Below are 22,224 nucleotides of genomic sequence, written 5' to 3'. Positions count from 1 at the left end.
TTCTGCTTTCCACATATGAGGAGCTACTCCAAGGGTTAGGAAAGCAATAGTCTTCGTTCATCCACCCCAACATTTGCATACCCACTCCAGCATTTATACATCTGCTCCAAATAAAGAACCTTTGTGGATTCCAAGTGAGTTCTGCTATCTGGCAAAGACACCTCCTCTGATGAAGCACCACATGGTGCGAAACATGTTAGGAGAGTGGGTACCATGAGGCACCACTGGGATGCACCTATCCATTGTTTGGTATAGTATACTCTATGGGGCTGATTTACTAAGACACGAATTCGAATCCGAATTGGAAAAATTCCGATTGCAAAACGAACATTTTGCGACTTTTTCGTATTTTTTGCGATTTTTTCGGCGACTTTACGACTTTTCGGAAATTATCGTGACTTTTTCGTTACCAATACGATTTGCGCGAAAAAACGCAAGTTTTTTGTAGCCATTCCGAAAGTTGCGCAAAATCTGCGATTTTTTCGTAGCGTTAAAACTTGCGAGAAAAGTCGCGCCTTTTTCGTAGCGTTAAAACTTCCGCGAAACGTCGCGCCTTTTTTCGCAACTTTCGGAATGGCTACGAAAAACTCGCGTTTTTTCGCGCAAATCGTATTGGTAACAAAAAAGTTGCAACAATTTTCCGAAAAAATCGCAAAATACCGATCATTACGAAAAAAACGCAATCGGACGCATTCGGGCCCGTTCGTGGGTTAGTAAATGTGCCCCTATATGTTAGTTTTTGTCCTGTTAATTTGAGCCAATAAATGTTGTAGTTTTTATTCCACTGAAATTTCTGTTGTTTATTCATATGTTGATTTGGGACCTATCAGTGGGATATAACTTGCAGATTCCCTTTCTTAAACCTAATTCATTAATTAATTATATATCTGCTCCAAATAAAGAACCTTTGTGGATTCCAAGTGAGTTTTGCTATCTGGCAAAGATTGCCCACAGTGGTTGTGCCCAGCTCCATACAGGCCCAGGGAGATGGGTCTCAGGGGAAACTCAGCCATTATCACAGCAATTGGAGTCAGAATAAGTATAAAAGCATATTTTAAAAAAAAATGGTGATCTACATGGAACTATTGATTAAGATAAAGCCATTCAGACTATCCCCTGGTATGTAAGCCTACAGTATCACATAAATTCCATAAACTATCTCCATGTGTATTCATCTTAATTTGGACAATTTCATTGTCAATAGGCATATAAAACTGGGAACATGTACAAATGATTATTCTTTACCGGAACAATTCACACGTGCATCCTGCTTCTTTGTACAGGAGTGTTGGCCCCAGCTGTTGAAAGGACATTGCCAGAGAGCTGTTTCACTTCCGGTACAGTTAATCCCACTCAGCCAAGCAGTCCCTTTACCAGTTTCATGGTGGCTCATTGTTGAAATACTGATGGCATGGCCACAGTTTAGCTGTCTGCAAACAACATTAGCATCTGCTTTATCCCAGGAATCATCACAGATTGTTCCCCACTCCCCTTGGTGGTAGACCTCAACTCTGCCTGCACACCGATGTGGACTATCCACCAGTCGTATGAGTAAGCTTTCTGCAGAAAACACAAAATTAGTTAGTTAGTGCTTCAGAACTGAGTGAGCAGCTTATTGGCCTGTGTATGGGACCCTCCGATGGGCCAACCTGACTGATATGTGGTCAAAAATCAGCCAATAATTGATTGGCCAGTTTTAAAAATCTTGTTGGGGAATGGACCACAGCAGCTAATTAATGAGGTTCTTAGCCTAACGGTCTGCATTTATCATTGTGATCCAATTGTTTGGCCCAAGGACCAAGCAATAGGATCAGCCTGTTATTGCCCACCTCAAGGCAACCAAAAAAGCAGATCTTCAAGTATATGCACAGCTTAACTTCAAGTAGACTGTTCAAAATTGCTGATTGCTTGCTATTGGTAAGGATTTGCTGATTGCTTGCTATTGGTAAGGATTTGCTGATTGCTTGCTATTGGTAAGGATTTGCTGATTGCTTGCTAATGTTTGTTAATAAACCCCCTGTGTCTTATTTAACTGAAAAGTATTGCTTGTTTATAAAGCATCAGCCAATGTGTGATGCATTTCTAGAAATTTTAAATAAAACTAATCAAATAGTATTATCCAAAAAGAATTACAAAATCCTAGACAAAAATAAAGACAAGTAGGAATAGGTTGATGGTTTTTGTTTTCACCTAATCACCAGGTTTAAGCTGTAGAACAAACATCTTCAAGACTTTTTGGAAAGAAGGTTTAATAAACATGGGGGAGACTGAAAATGCATTTGAAGTAGAAGAGTTTTACTTTAGTTGGACTTTTGCTGACTTTATTTGAAAGCACTTTACAATGAAACAATAGAATGCATATACTGAAATGATGGACCAATTTAGTTAAAATAATCTGAATAAATGTTAATGTGAGGTTTAAATGGATGATGCTTTATACCCCAAAATAATTGCTTTTAAAATACAATAACTAGCAATGTACAGTTTGGGCTCAGCAACACTTACAACCAATACCAATAAATAAATAATTTCATGATAAAACCAACCTTACCTGAGCAGATTACACCCACATGATTCTTCCCATTTGCATAAGGCACAGAAGATGGTTGGGGCATTAAAGGGCAGTCTGTTAAATTGTTCTCATTTCCTTTACATTTAATATCACTCCATGTAACAAGCGTGCCAGCAGCCGATTGTGCCTCAACTGTAAATGCACTTCTGGCCTCTCCACAGTGTAACTCTCTGCACACAAGCTGAGCCTCCTTAAGGCCCCACTGCTCCCCAGTAACACTAAACCAAGTAGAATTCTGAAGAACCTCCAACCTTCCCTCACAGTGACTCTCTCCATCCACGAGGCGCATCAGTTCTTCTTTCTCTGTAGAAATACATACAAGGAAAACAAAAAGCAAGAATTCCTTCAATTTACTCCTAGCATACATAGACTCTGGTATCCTTAAAATGGACACACACGTAAAGACAGAAACACATTAATATACACACGCACTAGTGGTTTTAAATTCTCTGTGATTTACCCCACTGATTGTAGTGGAGAGAATTTGCTATAGAATTTACACCACAAAGAAATGTTGTATTAGCATGCAGGAGGTGACAAACCCGTATATAATTAGAAACAAAAGTGATTGCTCTGTTTACATAATGGCAGTTTGACTCAGACTGTCTCAAAATCTGCATAAAAACATGAGAGAATGCATTTTTATGCAGATATCGGCTACATGTGCCTGCACCCGAACTTATTCCATTCATTCGGGTGCAGGCACAGGTAGGAGTGTATGCTACATATTTTCGGCAAGCGTCTTTCTGCTTGCCAAAAATATACGCCATATGCATGGTGTGGCATTACATTCCCAAACATTCCAAAGTACAACAGGTAAAGGTCTCCCTTCTTTTACTGCGGAAATATATATACATATCTTACATAAAGGCATTTTTATTTGCTTCCAGGCTATTTGAGTATTTAGAAATAATGAGGTCATTTAAACTGATAATATATATATATATATATATATATATATATATATATTATGACATATTTAAGCTTTGTTTTGATTCACTTCAGCTGAGAATGAACATAATAACATGTCACTTACCTGTGCAGACCACACCTGCAAGATCATCACGTGAGCAGTCGCTGTTCCCAAGAGCAGCAAATGAGCATTCTCCGAGATGTGACTCTGTTCCCTTACAATGAAACCTATCAGTCCAAACAAAGTCACTCTTCCCAAAATACCTTCCATTTGGAATGGAAACTGCAGTACCGCACTGTAACTGCCTACACAGAACATTGGCAGCATGTAAATCCCAGTTTGATATGCAGAGTGCTCCCCACTGCCCTGTGTACAGCACTTCTACTCTTCCGGAACATCTCTGAGTGCCGTTCACCAACCTGAATCCACTGTATGGACCTGCAACATAATAATAACTCAAAATATTTAATACATTTTTATAAACGGGAGACTAAACTGTCAGTGTATTTGACTCAACTTTCTAAGTATTAGTAAAAAGATATCTTTGTTGCTTACCCCAAACAGGGAAAATCTACACATATCTACACATACTGAAATCATAACTTGTTGTAAAAATGAATACAACTTTGTTTTAACTTTATTTATTATTTTTACCATACCTAGGCAGTGAATGGTTGGAGAAGATGGATCTGTGCAGGTCCTGGCAGGCCTGGGCACCCTGTGACACTCAAACAGACTGCTTTCATTGCCGGTACATTTGATTTTCTCTGTCCAGATCTGTGCCGACTTAACATTCTTATCATTGTTATCATATTTCCATGGTGCTGGAACTGCTGGTCCACATCCCAACTCTCTGCAGATAACTCTGGCTGTTCTTAACTCATCATCAATCTCACACACGGAGCCCCAAGTACCTCCATGTTTCACTTCTAGATTTCCCAAGCAGCTGTTTGGCCCATCCACCAGTCTGGGCTCTCTGTGGTCTGGAGAAGGCCCATGAGGTTCAGAAAAGATGCAAGAACACAGAGTTAAATATTCCCCCCCAATAGCACTATTGTCCCCTCATGTCATTTCAGCCATGTGGGAAAAATGATGCTTTTTCTGCACTTTAACAAGCTGTTGTTGGTAATTTTAACCAACCAGAACCTTACTATACAACAAGACCCTGAGACAAGGTTCTCAGTATATGAAATTATTTATTTATTTATTTAATCAAACAAACACAGAGTCTTGTGGAAGCTATCAGCAACACAGAACAGCAACTGAAATGTGTCACTAACAGCTTCCATTGAGACCCTGAAAGTCTTAGGGGGAGATTTATTAAGACACGAATGCTCGGAGCGTTCATTCAGCGTATATTCGCCAATTTTTTCAGGCTTGCGCGACTTTTTCAGATGCCCATGCGGTATGAAAATTTTGTGACTTTAGGATCACCAATACGATATTATCGTGACTAATATGATTTTTTCGTAAGCATTTTCGGAATATTTGCGATCTTCAGAAATTTTCGTTTCCAATCCGAATTTTTCCCATTCGGGGTTCGAACTCGTGATTTGATAAATCTGCCCCTTAGTCTTTTATATAGGATGACATACCTTATCTAAAAAGTATATGATACCCCTTTTACAACTTTCTGTGTGCTTTGTGGTTATAGCTGCGCAAATAGCAAAGTGCATGTAGGGGCTTAACTAGTCAGCACTATCATGTCTGACCCCTGTGATTTTATAAGATGTTATACTAGGCTTTTCTATTCTATTTTATACCTTGCATACATAGTATATTTATATACCTTTATCTCCTACCTCACCTGCCTTGGATTGACTTTATAGGGGACACTGGGGGATTTTATGTGTCCCTTTATACAGAACTTACCCGTCATAAGTGAGTGTCTCAACACTGTGTGTGCAGGGGTGTGAAAAAGTAATAAATTGTTGGTTTTTTGCACACTATTCCCACAGTTTGTTATTGGTGCACCACTTATAATAAACATTAAATAACACCCAAGGTGTGTAAGACTACTCTACGCTTGTTTAAAAATTATTATAAGCGTACACTAAGGGGCAGATTTACCAAATCACAAGTTCGATTCCCGAATGGGGAAAATTTGGATTGGATACGATAATTTCTGAAAATCGCAAATATCATGAAAATGCTTACAAAAAAATCGAATTAGTCACGATAATATCGTATTGGCGATCCGAAAGTACAATTGTAAACAGTGGGAAAACCTTTCCGACTTTGATCCTTCTGTGCATGATTTTGGAAGACTCCCATAGGGCTCAATGGCACTCTGCAGCTCCAACCTGGCCCAAGGAAAGTCTCCCATAGGACTCAATGGCACTCTGCAGCTCCAACCTGGCCCAAGGAAAGTCTCCCATAGGGCTCAATGGCACTCTGCAGCTCCAACCCGGCCCAAGGAAAGTCTCCCATAGGGCTCAATGGCACTCTGCAGCTCCAACCTGGCCCAAGGAAAGCCTCCCATAGGGCTCAATGGCACTCTGCAGCTCCAACCCGGCCCAAGGAAAGCCTCCCATAGGGCTCAATGGCACTCTGCAGCTCCAACCTGGCCTAAGGAAAGTCACGGTAACAAAGCTTGAATGAATCCGAAACTTTCATACTCGGCGCAACAATACGATTTTGACGCACAAATTTTGCCGAAAAGTATGAAAAAGTCGTGCAAGGTATGAAAAATTCACACAAGCGGCGAAATTGTAGCTCAAGGTATGAAAATGTCTCCGAAAATACGCTCTGAGCATTCGTGGATTAGTAAATCTCCCCCTAAGTGTAACATACACTAGTAACTGGGCAGTGACTAAAAGAAGGACTAGAAGAAACAAAAATAACAAAATAAAGCTATACAAAATCCAGCATGTGCTTTTTGGTGGGGGTCGGAGGGTCACTACTAGAAAGTACAACTAGAATTTAAAATGTCAGGTTAGGAAAAGGCAGAATAAAAAGACAAACCGCCACAGAAAAAGAAAACCAACTGATAATAGTCGCAGAATCAGAAGTAGAGAAACAAGGTCAGAAGTATCAGAACAAGCTAAACCATGTTGAACTCCCATTGGCTTATTTTTATACATGCAGCTGCCAGACTGATAATCATTAATTTAGAAAAAAGTGAATATGGTTTAAATATTAAATTGCAATTTCTCACCACCACAAATAACCCCGGCATCTTCGATGTGACTGCAGTAGTTAAGACCCCACATGTTATGATCACAGTCCCTCAGGCTGGATTCTTCTCCTTTACATCTCACAACACTTAACCAAATTTTCCCAGAAGCAGCTCCAAATGGTGTGGCCTTTATATGGACAGTGTCTTCATAAGAGGTGCTACAGCCAAGCTGTCTGCATACAACTTCAGCAGCATTCTCATTCCAGAAGTCATCACACACTGTGCCCCACTCACCTCGGTGCTTTACCTCCACCCTTCCAGCACAATTAGTGGCTCCTCCAACCAGTCTCAGTAAGTCTGGCTCACCTGTAAGCATGCAAGACAAAGCTATGCATGAAAAAGCATTATATTGTAGACAATGTATGTGTATCCTGGTATCTGAAACAGTTAAAGCACATTCATTGGCTGAGCTTTCCTCCAATCAAGATCTCATGTGCAGTTTTAGACTTTGAAAAAAGCGAGCACATTCCTCTATGGTTTACACAAAATACATGACTACAGAAACTATAGACAGATAAAGAGTAGCAAAAGCATCTCATTTAGATATGAAAATAATCTCTACCAGCTAAATGTATGAACTTTATTTTATATGGAGGAATGTTTTACAAACCCCATCCCTATCTTCTTATTATCACTGTTCCCCAGTACCTTCATTAGCTGTGTTCTTCTCCAGTCAGAGTGTCATAGACATTGTGAAACTTCTGGAAGGTCTAAACGCATGTGCTAGTTCTAAACTAGCTAAAGCGCAGTGTAACACACTCATACCCCATGCCATGTAAGCTCTTTTAGAGAAGCCCTCACCTTTACAGATCACTCCGACGTCTGCTCTATGAAGACAGTTGCTAAGTCCCCACATTTGATGCTGACATTCCCAAAGGACTGCTTCTTCTCCTGTGCATTTCACTTGGGAAAGGGAAATGTTTCTTGATGATTGTCCAAAGAAAGCTGCCTGGGCCTTCATGTGCCCCTCTGTTGTGTTGTTGCATCCCAGCTGCCGACATACCACAGATGCTGCCTTTTGATTCCAATTGTGGTCACAAACTGCTCCCCACACCCCCCGATGCTTCACTTCAACTCTTCCTTCACACTCATTGTCTCCCCCAACAAGTCGCAATTCCTCAGGCTCACCTGTAATAGGAAAAACTTCTTTTAAAAAGGAAAGGTGCTGGCTATGAATGCCTATTCTGTTTAGGAAAGGGGAAAATACACATAAAGGATAATTTACTGTGAACTGGCATAAAGCACAATTGCATGTCCCTTAGTGTTCATGCAGAGAGTACATCTGTCTGTGGTCTGACTGCAGTCTGCACCTTGCATTGCACAAAGCATTTAATCTTGCAAGTTTAGCAAGGTGTAGGGACAGGAGGTGTGTCTCTGTGCATCCCCCATACCTTAAAAATACAGCTGTGTAGAACACACTTTTACTGGCCACAGCAGCGATTCAAATACAGTGAGAGGCAGGGGGAAGAGTGCAAAAAAATGGCAGATTGCATCCATTGGTACTATAAGGGCTGTGACAGACAGGGAGATTAGTCACCGTGCGACAAATCTTCCTTGTCGTGGATGACTAATCTCCCCAAAATACAATCCCACTGGCTAGAATGTAAATCGCTGGTGGGATGGCATATGTGGCGTGGTGATTTACATTCTAGCTGGTAGGATGGCATTTCAGGGAGATTAGTAGCCCGTGACAAAGAAGATTGGTCGTGCAGCAACTTATCTCCCCATCTGTCACAGCCCTATGAAAATCTATGGTGACATTTTTATCTGGTATCTTTCTCAATAAGGCATTAAGCAATGTGAAATGGCTGTTTCTACAAACTAGTGCTAAAAGCAGGCCAATGCATGTGTCTGTATAGATTTATAATAGCCCTCTGTACTGGCTGTAAACTGATGATTTGTGCTGCAGCTACACCTATATATACCCATATAGCTTGTTTATGGTCATTTTTGTTTAGCAATACTGCAAAACATAGAGGACCACATTTAGAACACTGCAGGCGGGCTTTGTGAAAATTACATCTACCACTGAGATGTACTGTACTACACAAAATGTTTACACGCACATACCACATAAAGAAAATGGATTTGCTGTTAAAAGCACTGCTAGGTTCTGACCTGTTTTCCTTATTTCTTTGTTTGATGTGATTGTAAGCCTGCACAAGGTTTATTGAAGGACTTACAACATAAGAACATGCCCTTCAAGAAACCTCATATGACTGTATTGAGAAGCTCAAAAACATTGTACCTAGGATTTGCCACTTATCTGGCTTTGTACTCACTGGTTAAAAACTTTCTTTTGGGTTTCAGTTTGGTGAAACCCAGCCAAAAATCAGAATGACTGCAGCCTTGTGGCGGCATAGCTCTGCCATGACTCCATACCTCAAACCCCTTATCTTCACTTGCTAATTTCTATTTTTATAAATAAAAGAACTAAATTAAATTATAATATAATTGCCATGTTGCCATATTCCCTTTCATGACTCCTTCCAAATTAAAATTCCCATAACTCTGAATGATCCCCTCTGAGGTAGAGACTACCTGACACCATATTACCAGTAATGGTCTAAGCATCCAAACTGCTTCACAAAAGATCAAACTTGTACTTTTTGGCATGCATTTCTTACCTGTGCAAATGACCCCAACATCCTCAGTATGATCACATTTCTCAATTCCCCATGTATTGTGCATACACCATGCAAGGCTCGGCTCGTCTCCCGTACATTTAACATTACTTAGCCAAATCTTCCCTGATCCAGCTCCAAAAAATGTTGCTTTGGTAGAGAAATATTCATTGGAGGTGTTGCAGCCCAGTTGTCTACAAACAACGGACGCTTCCTTTGCACCCCATTGACGACCACATACAGTACCCCATGTTTCTTGATGCTTCACCTCCACTCTCCCCTCGCACTCATTGTCTCCCCCGATAAGCCTAACATTCTCATCTGCACCTGTAGAAATAAAGGGAACATACACAGTTATCTATGTCAAGCACAGATTTGATAGAATCCAGATTGTGATTGCCCAGGGATTGGTAGTCCTGTAAATACATTATATTTAAATTTATCATCTTAAAAGTCATTTTGAGTCCAGCTAACAGTGGTTGTTAGTGGGAATTATTGCAGACTAGCTTATTTAAATGGTCTAAGGATGATTCTTAATTGTAGGCCTATATTCTGGTTAACCATTTAGCTGTTGATCTGATTTTCACAATATCACTTATTATAGCTATAAGAGAATAGGTTTAGTGATTGTTTAGACCAGTGGTGGGCAAACCACAGCTCGGGAGCCACAAGCGGCTCTTTAGCCCCTTGAATTTGGCTCTTCCAGGTGCGGGCTTGCACGTACAGTGCGATCGCATTTTCGATGCCCGTAGGAAAAAAACGGCAGGAGGGTCTTTGGGCTACAGGAAACACGGCGCAGGCGGGGGGGGGGGGCAGGATACGCAGTGCAGGGTAGGCTCACTCGTTTCATGCATGTGAGCCATTGACAGTCTGCAGTCTCATGAGCAGCAGTAACTTCCACAAATCCCGCACAGCTGAATCTTCTGAACCAATGTACCTTCCTATATATTTTAAGTTTAAAAAATTTAGCTCTCAAAAGCAATTTCAATCTCTGTTTTGTTGATATTTGGCTCAGTTGACTAATAAGTTTGCCCACCACTGGTTTAGACCATTAAGAAAAATCTGCCCCCTACTTTACCTGATATTGACCAATTCCTGGGATTATGTGATACCAGAGAGCACCTCAAATCAATTATAGTCACCACTTGGTGCAAGCAATACTATGTACAACCAACATCATGTTTCTGTCTCTGTTGGGAAAGGTCTCAATGGGTAATGAAACATCTTTAAGGGAAACGTATGCCTCCCTACCAAGACTTCATTCTCCCTATGCACTTGGGAGCTGAGTCTAGTAGATATACCTTGTCCCAAGCTTTTCAGGGGACCAATAAACACTGTGGTTACTCTTTTCCTCACAATGCTTTTGGCATGCACACAAAATTTTGCATGAAAACAAATAATTTTGTTCTTTAGATGGGGGGATGGGACAAAACATGTAGGGTACAACAAAAACCATTTAACTGGGGTAACATATTTTTACTGCAAAAGATTAATAGAGGATTTATCCTCTGACTGTATTTTGTGGGCTGCGGCTGGTGCATAAGCACTTAGCTGTGGGGTAGGTCACCTTCTTGGAGCACAGAACCACATAGTTTTTAAAAGTTTATGGTATGTCTTATCAGTTCAGGACAAGGATAGCGCTAACCATTGCCTGATGGGCAATTACAAACATTTCAAACAATAACCATTTTAACTGTAAGCAAATTAAGAGAAATTAACTTAATAGTCCTTTCATAATCATTTATATTACTATAACCCATTACTGTAACCCACCCATTACAGACTCATCAAAAGGAAGCTGTAGACAAGCTACGTTCTGGTTTACCACAAAAGAACCTTCTGGAGCCCATTCTTTAATTTGCTTGCACACAGCAAGTGAGTTGTGTAGCCCATGATGAGTCCTATGTACCTGTTTTCACAGCAAAATAGGGGTTACATCTGGTGCACAACATGGGGCAGATATCTTGAAATTTGGGGGCTATGCTGTGGTGCATTGTGTCTTTAAAATTTGCTGACAGGCGGGCCAGACTCAGAAGAAAAAAGGGCACTTGTCGTATTGATCGTGAATCTTGCGATTTATTTGGCCGTGGGTTTAGGCTTGAAGGTTCCCCTGAGCGTTCTCCGCTGACCAATTGTACTCCCAATCATCCAGATGTTTTTGCACGCTCGAGGGGCGCGTGTAAAACAGTTGGCGCACTTTTTCCAAGGTCCCGCGTGAAGTTGAACGTGGACGCGAGATTTCCAGGGGCAGTGTTTGGACGTCCGCCAACAGCTGCCATATTGTGCCTAATGCTGGAAGGAAACTGATGCATGTCGCTGATGTTCCTGCATTGGTGCTTGTTTCCCATATTGTTACCTACAGCTAACACGTTGGAGGGTCAGAAGCCAACAAGGGCTGCCCGATTCAAGCGCAGATTACCTCCACAGCTATGGAGGGTGCCTATGAGCGCTGAGTTAGTTGCTGAGCAGACCAACACCACATCCACTTCTACCATGGCCGATAGGGGGTGGGATGGCTGGCTTGACCCGGAGGTCCCGGCTGGGCCCTCATCATTTTCATGTTCTCAGGACCCAAGGATGGGAAGATGTTCCTGAGAGGTCCTTTTAAAGGAGAAGGAAAGGTAAAAACTAAGTAAGCTTTATCAGAAAGGTCTATGTAAATACAGCCATAAGCACTCACAGAAACGCTACACTGAGTTCTCTGTCAAAAGATTTGTTGCCTTTGCTTTCCTCTGCCAGAGACACGCAGCTCTCTCCACTCTCCCCTCTCCTGCTCCCCCCTCCCTCAAGAATGCTAAAAACTTACTCCCCCCCTAAGAATGTGAATTTGAGCCAATCAGCAGGAAACTTCCTCATAGTATTACAAACTGCGCATGTACAGGGGTCTTGGTCTTGGTGCAGGAGCGAGGCATTATGGGAACTTTCTTTGCACAGCTCAGCATTTTCTCTTTCCTATGAGGCTTCTGATCATCTGAACAGGTGAAATATGGGGAGACATAAGGGGACTATTGAGAAAACTGAAGGTATGTCTGCAGCTTGAGATTAACTCTTTATTAGCCTTCCCTTCTCCTTTAAGCTGGCCCTATGAGCTCACTGAAGGTGGAGATATCTAGGGTCTAGCTCTGTGTATGCCAGGTTTTGCCCTAGTGGAGTGGCTATTGACCGGTTAAACTTTGAGACTTTGTTTGGGGAGTTGTAAATAGTTGGGTTCATAAGAAAGGACTGTTTAACCCCAAAACACTACAACTTCTACCTCTTCCTACTATAGGGTAAGACCTGGATGTGACTTGCCCTGATCCGCCAGTGCATAGGGTGGTGCTATGAACGCTGGGTTAGGGTGAAAAGATGCATGTAATAAAGTTTGGGGTTTGGTGGGATCTTTACAATCAACAATAGGAATAATGATGTTTGTTGAACCTAACTATGGTTTTCTTATACAGCCATGCATGTGCCTGGGATGCCTGGAGTGAGCAGCAGGTTTGCCCATCAGCTTATACTAAGTGAAGTGCCGGAGTGATCCATTGTGGACACTCATGAGGGTGTAAATGGTTTAACAGTAACAGTTATTGTTCTGTACCTTACTGTTTTCTTTACAGGAACCATTGTTATCAGGTATGCCTCAGGGAGGATACCAGAAGTGGATGTGATGGTACTGTCAATTTTGCACAAATTCTTGCACTATTGGATATTGCTTGATAATCTGTATGTGCCTGAACCATTGTTGGGACGAAATGGATTTTTCCCCCGGGTGTATTTAGGGACCCATAGGGTTAATACATCCCTATGGCTTTAAGCCCTACTTGTCCCTTCTTTGTCCTGTTGCTGGGCAGAGGCCAATGTATCTAGCATGCCATTAGCATATGTGCCTTATTGGTTAATAGACAGACCACTCCATTGGTACTCAAATATAGTTCTTAGCAAAGGAGTGGGTCTGCCTCTTTGGCTGCATCTGCTGACTCAGATGGAAGTTCCACTGAGCCTGGGATCAACAGGGCCCCAGTAAAGCCTTCTACCCTAGAGTCTGCATCTAGCTCTAGTGAAGTAGGAGAACAGGGACCCAGTGAATGAGGAGTAGTAAGTATCAGGATAATTTATAAGAGTACTTTCTAGGAAAGTGAGATATTGAGATTAGTTAGAAAGAGCAGTTTCTGGCTCCAACCAGGAGAGATTAGCTGGAAGTGGAAGTATCCTCCCCTACAGGCACTGTTGCCATAGTGTAGGACCATGGTTAAGACACAGGTATCAGGTCAGTTCCTATCCCTGATCCATAGTTGGCTGTGAGGGATCCTTGGCTGCTAAGGAACACCCTGAGGACACAGATATTGACCAGGCTACTCTCTGCAGGGATGCCGTGCTGGTTGGTGATCCATATCGTCTCCACTCTCGGCTAAGGTGGGCTAAACCCGTAGACACCATATTTTTCTACTTGTTGTGCAATTGCCTGATATCTCCTCTGTGTGAGTATTACTATAACCCTGTGGATCACTATTTTGGACAATAAACAAGCTACGTTCTGGTTTACCACAAAAGAACCTTCTGGCGTCCATTCTTTCATTTGCTTGCACACAGCGTAAGGGAGTTGTAGTTGTGCAAGGATAGCGAAAGCCCATCTGATGTGTAGAGTCCTACGTACCCCATGCCCTAAAGCCATTCTAGCCGGTGTTTCCTGTTTTCACAGCCAAATAGGGGTTACACATTTTAGTAAGCTTACTGTTATTCTGCCTGTTTTGGTACCCACTTCTGTTGGGGATGATTGGGGCTGCGTTTCACAAGCATCTTGAGAGCCACAATCTGTCTTCTTTGCTCCAGTTGCTCAAGAGGCAGAGAAAACTCCTTCAACTACCCCTCTGCTGAGGGCACTACTATTGGGTGTGGTTGTCATGTGGTCTGTTTACCAAGCTGCTTAAGAAAAACAATGCACTCTGGGAACTGTAGTCTTTTTAGTTAACGGTCAACTAAGCAGTCTGATACTTACAGTAGTTGTAAAGATTAGCTCTGTTAAATCATAAGAAAACAAGAAATGTTATTCTTATCAAGTGATTTATGGTGTAGCTTGGCCTGGGATTTCTTGTGTGCCCAGTGTGCATTGGTAGTGTGCATAATGTATATCACATGATTATTATATACACATATATAGTATATACACACATATTAACCTGTTTGTATATATAGCTGCTGAACTGGAGTTGTAGGCACTGGTATATCTATATATTGATATATCTATAGATGGGGTGTGGCCAAAATTTTTGCCGCATACATAGTGTCCCCAGATTTCACTTTCAAAATCTGGCCATCTTAACTTGGCTGCATCTGTAGTAATCACCTTCTACATCCCTATCTACCCTAGAAAGGGACAGGTAGTCACCCGGTTCTTAAGGTCCCCATACACGGGCCAATTCTAGCTGCCGATACTGGTCCCTTAGACCGATTCAGCAGCTAATCGGCCAGTGTATGGGCACTCCCGACGGGCCTGCCCAACCAACCAATATCTTGCCTGAAATTGGCCAGATCTCGATCGGGCAAGTTTAAAAATCTAGTCGGATCGGGGACTGCATTGACTCGTTGATGCGGTCCCCGGACCGACTTTGCCTATACCCGTCGTTATAATTTGATCGTTTGACCCTAGGGCCAAACGATCGAATTAGCCTGGATTATCCCGATATCGCCCACCCGTAGGTGGGGGATACCGGGAGAAGATCTGCTCGCTTGGCGACATCACCAAGTGAGTGGATCTTAAGGTGTATGGGGACCTTTACTCTGCAGCATCTGTCTCTCTGCAGATCTTATCAGGCTGAAAGAGGAAGTGCCTCAGCAAAGCACTGCCTTATGTAGGCTGGACTTGGCGCCACCTGCTGGCTGTTCCTGCACACTGCTAACTCTTTACACAAAATAATTATTTACCTTCTTACACACTAAAGAAATGTTTGCACACACTGCAATAGGAAATTAGAGGGAATATTACATGCAGCACAAAAAAACTAATGAAATCTATAGACAAGTAAAACAATGGACTCCGTTTGAAGCATAATAGGCCAGGTTGAATTTGGCAATAAAAACGTATCTGACAATTTGTTTTCTGATTTCCCTATACACTTGAATTGAGATTTTAGTTGAAATGGAATTCTGCTTAATACAACATACCACAAGTTTGGGGGAGAAATACATTAAATATAAAAATTAAAATATGTGCTAAATAGTGTTTATGATATGTAACATAAGCCAATAAAACTCATTCATAATAGTCAGCAGAATATTCATGGAAATACAGTGGCTTGCAAAAGTATTCGGCCCCCTTGAACTTTTCCACGTTTTGTCACATTACAGCCACAAACATGAATCAATTTTATTGGAATTCCACGTGAAAGACCAATACAAAGTGGTGTACACGTGAGAAGTGGAAGGAAAATCATACATGATTCCAAACATTTTTTCAAATAAATAACTGAAAAGTGGGGTGTGCGTAATTATTTAGCCCCCTTTGGTCTGAGTGCAGTCAGTTGCCCATAGACATTGCCTGATGAGTGCTAATGACTAAATAGAGTGCACCTGTGTGTAATCTAATGTCAGTACAAATACAGCTGCTCTGTGACGGCCTCAGAGGTTGTCTAAGAGAATATTGGGAGCAACAACACCATGAAGTCCAAAGAACACACTAGACAGGTCAGGGATAAAGTTATTGAGAAATTTAAAGCAGGCTTAGGCTACAAAAAGATTTCCAAAGCCTTGAACATCCCACGGAGCACTGTTCAAGCGATCATTCAGAAATGGAAGGAGTATGGCACAACTGTAAACCTACCAAGACAAGGCCGTCCCCCTAAACTCACAGGCCGAACAAGGAGAGCGCTGATCAGAAATGCAGCCAAGAGGCCCATGGTGACTCTGGACGAGCTGCAGAGATCTACAGCTCAGGTGGGGGAATCTGTCCATAGGACAACTATTAGTCGTGCACTGCACAAAGTTGGCCTTTATGGAAGAGTGGCAAGAAGAAAGCCATTGTTAACAGAAAACCATAAGAAGTCCCGTTTGCAGTTTGCCACAAGCAATGTGGGGGACACAGCAAACATGTGGAAGAAGGTGCTCTGGTCAGATGAGACCAAAATGGAACTTTTTGGCCAAAATGCAAAACGCTATGTGTGGTGGAAAACTAACACTGCACATCACTCTGAACACACCATCCCCACTGTCAAATATGGTGGTGGCAGCATCATGCTCTGGGGGTGCTTCTCTTCAGCAGGGACAGGGAAGCTGGTCAGAGTTGATGGGAAGATGGATGAAGCCAAATACAGGGCAATCTTGGAAGAAACCCTCTTGGAGTCTGCAAAAGACTTGAGACTGGGGCGGAGGTTCACCTTCCAGCAGGACAACGACCCTAAACATAAAGCCAGGGCAACAATGGAATGGTTTAAAACAAAACATATCCATGTGTTAGAATGGCCCAGTCAAAGTCCAGATCTAAATCCAATGGAGAATCTGTGGCAAGATCTGAAAACTGCTGTTCACAAACGCTGTCCATCTAATCTGACTGAGCTGGAGCTGTTTTGCAAAGAAGAATGGGCAAGGATTTCAGTCTCTAGATGTGCAAAGCTGGTAGAGACATACCCTAAAAGACTGGCAGCTGGAATTGCAACAAAAGGTGGTTCTACAAAGTATTGACTCAGGGGGCTGAATAATTACGCACACCCCACTTTGCAGTTATTTATTTGTAAAAAATGTTTGGAATCATGTATGATTTTCCTTCCACTTCTCACGTGTACACCACTTTGTATTTCACGTGGAATTCCAATAAAATTGATTCATGTTTGTGGCTGTAATGTGACAAAATGTGGAAAAGTTCAAGGGGGCCAAATACTTTTGCAAGCCACTGTAGATACTTAAAGGTTTCCCACCTTGACAGATGACTCCAACATCTTGGCCATGATTGCAATAGTGAAGCCCCCACATTCCGTGCTTGCATTCCCACAGGGATGTCTCCTTCCCTGTACATTGCAGGTGACTTAACCAGATCTTCCCAGATCCACCTGCAAATGTAGTTGCTTTAATAAGGGAACTGTTGCATCCCAGCTGCCTGCACACCACAGCGGCATCCCTCGTATCCCAGTCATTGCCACATACTGTGCCCCACTCTCCTCTGTGTTTCACTTCCACTCTTCCCTCGCAGTCATTTGTTCCTCCAACCAATCTCAGCTCCTCTGGTTCACCTTAAGAAGAGTAAAAACAATAAGATCCCAGAAGGATTCTAATTAAGATCCAAACACTGCATAGTATGGAACTAGCAATTCTCTCAAAAGAAACCAATAAGTTATACAGCTGGATAGATGGAAATATGGGCCTTTTACTGAACCACAATGTTTTGCATGCAAAAGATGACTTATTTTAAGGAATATGATCTTGATTTTTTTTCTTTGATGAAAAACACATCATTGCAGAAGAAAAGGAAAGCATGTTTTGTTTTGAGTTTTTTTCCCACAATCCTGTGTTTTTCTTTCATTCCTGAGAATTGGTTTAGAAAAGTAAAATGAAAACATTGTGACCTAGTTCAGCAATCCATAAAACCAATCAAATGTCTGTAAACCAAATGACGCACTAAACCATTAATTAGTAACTGGTTGCTACAGTATAAACCAATGTAATGCCAGATTAGCCAGATAATTATACCATACATTTTATAAAGTGTCTGAAAGAAGTCTTGGCAGAACAACTGGGACACAATAAAAGGGCGCTAGGGCAATAGTAGGGTATGCACTTCTGTATTTCATTATTTTTATGGGGTACTTTTTTATTTCTAAATTATACTGTTTACATAGCAAATAATTCACTCTACCATTTAACATTTTATTCTTGAACCAACAAATGTATTTTTAGCTTTAACATTGGTGTGTAGGCGCCATCTCAGTGCATTGTGCCTGAGTCTGAGCTTTCAGCCAGCGCTACACACAGAACTGCTTTCAGGTAACCTATTGTTTCTCCTACTCCCATATAACCGGAGGAGTCCCAAGCCAGACTTATTTGGATTTCTTACTATTGAATGCTATTCTGATATCTTAAGAACCTCATTTGGGAAAGCAGCACAAGGGCAGCAGCGCAAGAGTGAATCCTTCCAAAATAAATCATACACAAGTGAACTGAAAACGGAGTTTAACAAGGAGTTAGGAATTGACACCTTCTCTCTTCTGCTTATTCTAAAGGTAATTGCTGCACTATGCTATTTCCATCTCCACTGTGACCCTGAATCTATTCTATTTTCATTCTCAATTCCTAATATTGCATGCCCCTTATTCCTGTGCTCCGCCAATTTATAGATTTTATGACCTCCATCGTAAACTCATCTAAACAAACTTTGTAGTTCAGTGTTTCTTTGGGGTGATCTTCACTCTTGCACTTTTCTCATCATGGGACACAGCTGAGTGGTTTAATTAGTTCAATCAGCTCTGATTCCTCAGTCCGGTGTACAGGAGTGGCCCAGCTTGCTCTCCCTATATCTTAAGAACCTCATTTGGGAAAGCAGCGCTAGGGTAGCAGCGCACAAGTGAATTCTTCCAAAGTGAATCATTCACAAGTGAACTGAAAAGGAAGTTTAACAAGGAGTTAGACAAGAGGAGCAACTAGGGAGCAACGGTTGGTTTTATCATTCATGTTTGTGCTTCCAAAGGTAGCTTCTTCCTTTAGCCCTCCAGCTGACTGTCCCCACTCCATAGTTATATCTTGCTCTCTGCTCCATTCAACACACTGCTGGTTTTCTAATCTATAACTTTCTGAAAAATCTAGCACCCCCAAATAATAGCTTGCAAAAGCTTGAAAATTTCAAATCATTCTCCAACCTCCTCTCCCTCTCCTTACTGCTCCTACTTGCCCCAGGTGATATCTCTCCTAATCCTGGTCCCTGCCGTATACCTATCTGCCATTGCCCACGCAATGCTTGTCTTCTGGTAAACCCCTCACAAACTACTAACCTGTCTAACCTTATTCAAATTCCCACTCTCTCCTCTTCTTCTCTCCCCTTCTCTTGTGCTCTTCTTAATACCCGCTCTGTAACTAACAAAGCCACTTTTATTCATGATCTGTTTTGCTGTAACAGAGACCTGGCTCTCTCAGAATGATAATGCTATTGAGGCAGCTCTCTCTTATGGCAGCCTTTCCTTCTCTCATACTCCCCGCATTACTGGCCGTGGGGGAGTTTTCTCCTTCTAACCTCCTCCTTTGATCTCCGGCAGTGGACTAATACAGCTACCCATAAGGATGGTCATTTCCTAGATCTGATATTTTCCAAAAATCTAGATCTATCTGCATTTAGCAGTGAGCCTTTTCCACTCTCAGATCATCATCTTATCTCTTTTTCTCGCATGCGTCTTCTTCTCCTTTTACTAACGCTCAGCCTAAAACCCCGATTAGGAAAACACTTGAAAGGTTGATATAACTGCTCTCTCTAACTCACTTAGATCTAACCTTTCCTCCTTCTGTGCTTTCTCTGACCCTGAGTTACTGGTAAATACCTACAACTCTATTTTATCACCCGCAATTAACACCCATGCCCCCCTGCAGCCACAACGCAGTCGTGCCCGCAATCCCCGCCCCTGGCTTAACCCTCAGATGTGATTTCTGCGCTCCTGTGCACGATCTGCCGAGCGCATTTGGACGAAGTCTCGTGCGAAAGCGTATTTCCTTCACTATAAATTTCTTATGGTGTGTCTCAATATTGCCCTATCCCAGGACAAGCAAGTATACTACAGTATAACACACTTAATAATAAATCAAACCCACAGCAATTATTTTCCATATTTAACGCACTACTTCATCCTTCACCTAACAAATCAATTGCATCTGAACATATAACCCAGGACTTTTCTGACTTCTTGAAAAAGAAAAGTCCAATACAATTTTCCTAACCTTCAGATTCAAGTAATCTCATCCTTCCAGAATCTCCTCTTTCTGTACTCAGCTTCTTTGATGTAGTAACAGAGTCTGAAGTTTCTCAGCTTCTCCGTTCCTCTCCGCCTACTACCTGCTCACTGGATCCCATGCCCTCATCCCTACTAAAACTATGTGCCCCTGCCCTTACTCCAGCTCTTACCCACATATTCAATTCCTCTCTGGCTTCTGGTACTTTTCCCTCTCTCTTCAAACAAGCATGTGTAAACCCCATTCTTAAAATGGCTATGCTTGACCCGTCCTGTCTTTCTAGCTACCATCCCATTTCTCTCCTGCCCCTAACCTCTAAACTCCTGGAACGTCTTGTCTTTTCTCCCATCACTAACTTCCTCTGCACCCATAATCTGCTGGACCCTATGCAGTCTGGTTTTCGGCCTGCGCCCCACTGAGACGACCTTATGTGGAGTTACAAATGATCTCCAGACTGCCAAGGCCAAAGGGCGCTACTCGGTCCTCATTCTCCTAGATCTTTCCTCTGCTTTTGATACTGTTGACCATCCAGTCCTTATGCAAATTCTCTATTCTCTGGGTATTCGGGATCAGGCTGCATCCTGGTTCTCTTACTATCCTTCTAACTGCTCCTTCTCTGTTGCTCTTGCTCTACCCCGGTTCAGCTTAGTGTGGGGGTACCTGTGCTTTCTCCCTGTACACTCTCTCTTTAGGAGACCTTATTTCTTCTTTTGGTCTTAAATATCACTTATGCAGATGATATCCAGATATATTTAGAAACCCCTACACTAACTGCTGATGTTCAAACCCAGATTGCTAGTTGCCTCCTGGCTATCTCCTCCTGGATGAACAGACGCCACCTCAAAGTTAACTTAGCTAAAACAGAGCTCATGGTCTTCCCATCCAAACCTAGCCTTTTCCTACTTTCACTATCAGAATTGACAGCATGACCATTAACCCTGTTAATTCTGCACGCTGCCTTAGGGTTGTCTTTGACCAGTCCCTCTCCTTCTCTAACGATATTAATAACACTGCCAAAACCTGCCGCTTTTTCCTCCGCAATATTGCCAAGATATGCCCCTTTCTTTCAGCTAAAACATTAATCCATGCCCTTATCCTTTCCTGTTTAGATTACTGCAATCTCCTACTAAAAGGACTCCCAGACTCCCACCTCTCTCCCCTGCAATCAATCTTAAACTCTGCTGCCAGGATCCTCCTGCTCTCTCCTAAGAGGGATCCTGCTCAGCCTCACTTAAGCTCTCTAGCATGGCTGCCTGTTAAGCAAAGGATAGCTTACAGAATCCTTCTGGTAACATTCAAAGCCCTTCCCTCCTTTGCTCCTCACTACATTTCTTCACTGGCCTCCCTGCATGTTCTTGGTCGTCTCCTCCGCTTCTCTCAGAGCCTCCGTCTTTTTACACCATCCACACCCACTGCGCTCTCTCGGCTTAAACCTTTCTATCTTGCTGCTCCTTACCTCTGGAACTCTTTAAGAAAAAGCTCATCTGTTACCCTCTGGAGCACTAAAACATTATTTTGCCCAGTCCTGCGCTTAAGGGCAAATACCTGGTGCACTCTTACCTTGCAATTTGTGCCTGAATGTTACCCAACCACTTAGATTGTAAGCTCTATGGGGCAGGGACCTCCTTCCTACTGTGTCTCCTATGTATAAATAAAGTTATAGATACATACATAGCTACTGAGAGCTGCTATCTTGCTCCCTTCCCATTGTTCTGCTGATCGACTGCTGGGAGGGGGGGATATCACTCCAACTTGCAGCACAGCAGTAAAGTGTGACTGAAGTTTATCAGCTCACAGGTTACATGGCTGTGGCACCCTGGGAAATTACATTTCAAAATTAAGTATAAAAAAATCTGGGTTTTTTTAAAAACAGGTTTCAATCCAGGATTCTCCTGGAGAAGTTCTATTAACAGATATGTTTTGAAAAAAAACACATGTTTTCATTTACTGTATTCCTTTAAAAAGGCGAATGCTAGATTAAATTAAATAAATGAAATATCATTTCACCTCTCAATAGTCTTTACAAATTGTTTGTATGCTT

The 22,224-nt window shown here is 42.1% G+C and overlaps 1 protein-coding gene across 1 annotated transcript in view; it reads right to left on the bottom strand.

Moving 5' to 3' along the window:
• The window catches only part of LOC100493820 (scavenger receptor cysteine-rich type 1 protein M160-like), a 363,414-nt gene that overhangs the window by 290,039 nt on the left and 51,151 nt on the right, over positions 1-22,224 (bottom strand). Inside the window, exons 13-20 of the mRNA XM_031891745.1 lie at positions 17,174-17,485; positions 9,291-9,614; positions 7,465-7,791; positions 6,643-6,969; positions 4,145-4,468; positions 3,609-3,923; positions 2,552-2,875; positions 1,246-1,560 (exon numbers count right to left, since the gene is read on the bottom strand). Of these exons, the coding sequence (XP_031747605.1) occupies positions 1,246-1,560; positions 2,552-2,875; positions 3,609-3,923; positions 4,145-4,468; positions 6,643-6,969; positions 7,465-7,791; positions 9,291-9,614; positions 17,174-17,485 (2,568 nt within the window). The remainder of the gene's footprint in view (positions 1-1,245; positions 1,561-2,551; positions 2,876-3,608; positions 3,924-4,144; positions 4,469-6,642; positions 6,970-7,464; positions 7,792-9,290; positions 9,615-17,173; positions 17,486-22,224) is intronic.

The sequence above is a fragment of the Xenopus tropicalis genome, chromosome 8, assembly GCF_000004195.4.
Source record: "Xenopus tropicalis strain Nigerian chromosome 8, UCB_Xtro_10.0, whole genome shotgun sequence".
NCBI lineage: Eukaryota > Metazoa > Chordata > Amphibia > Anura > Pipidae > Xenopus > Xenopus tropicalis.
Note: the sequence above shows the minus strand (reverse complement) of the source record. Positions and strands in the feature narration are given on the sequence as shown.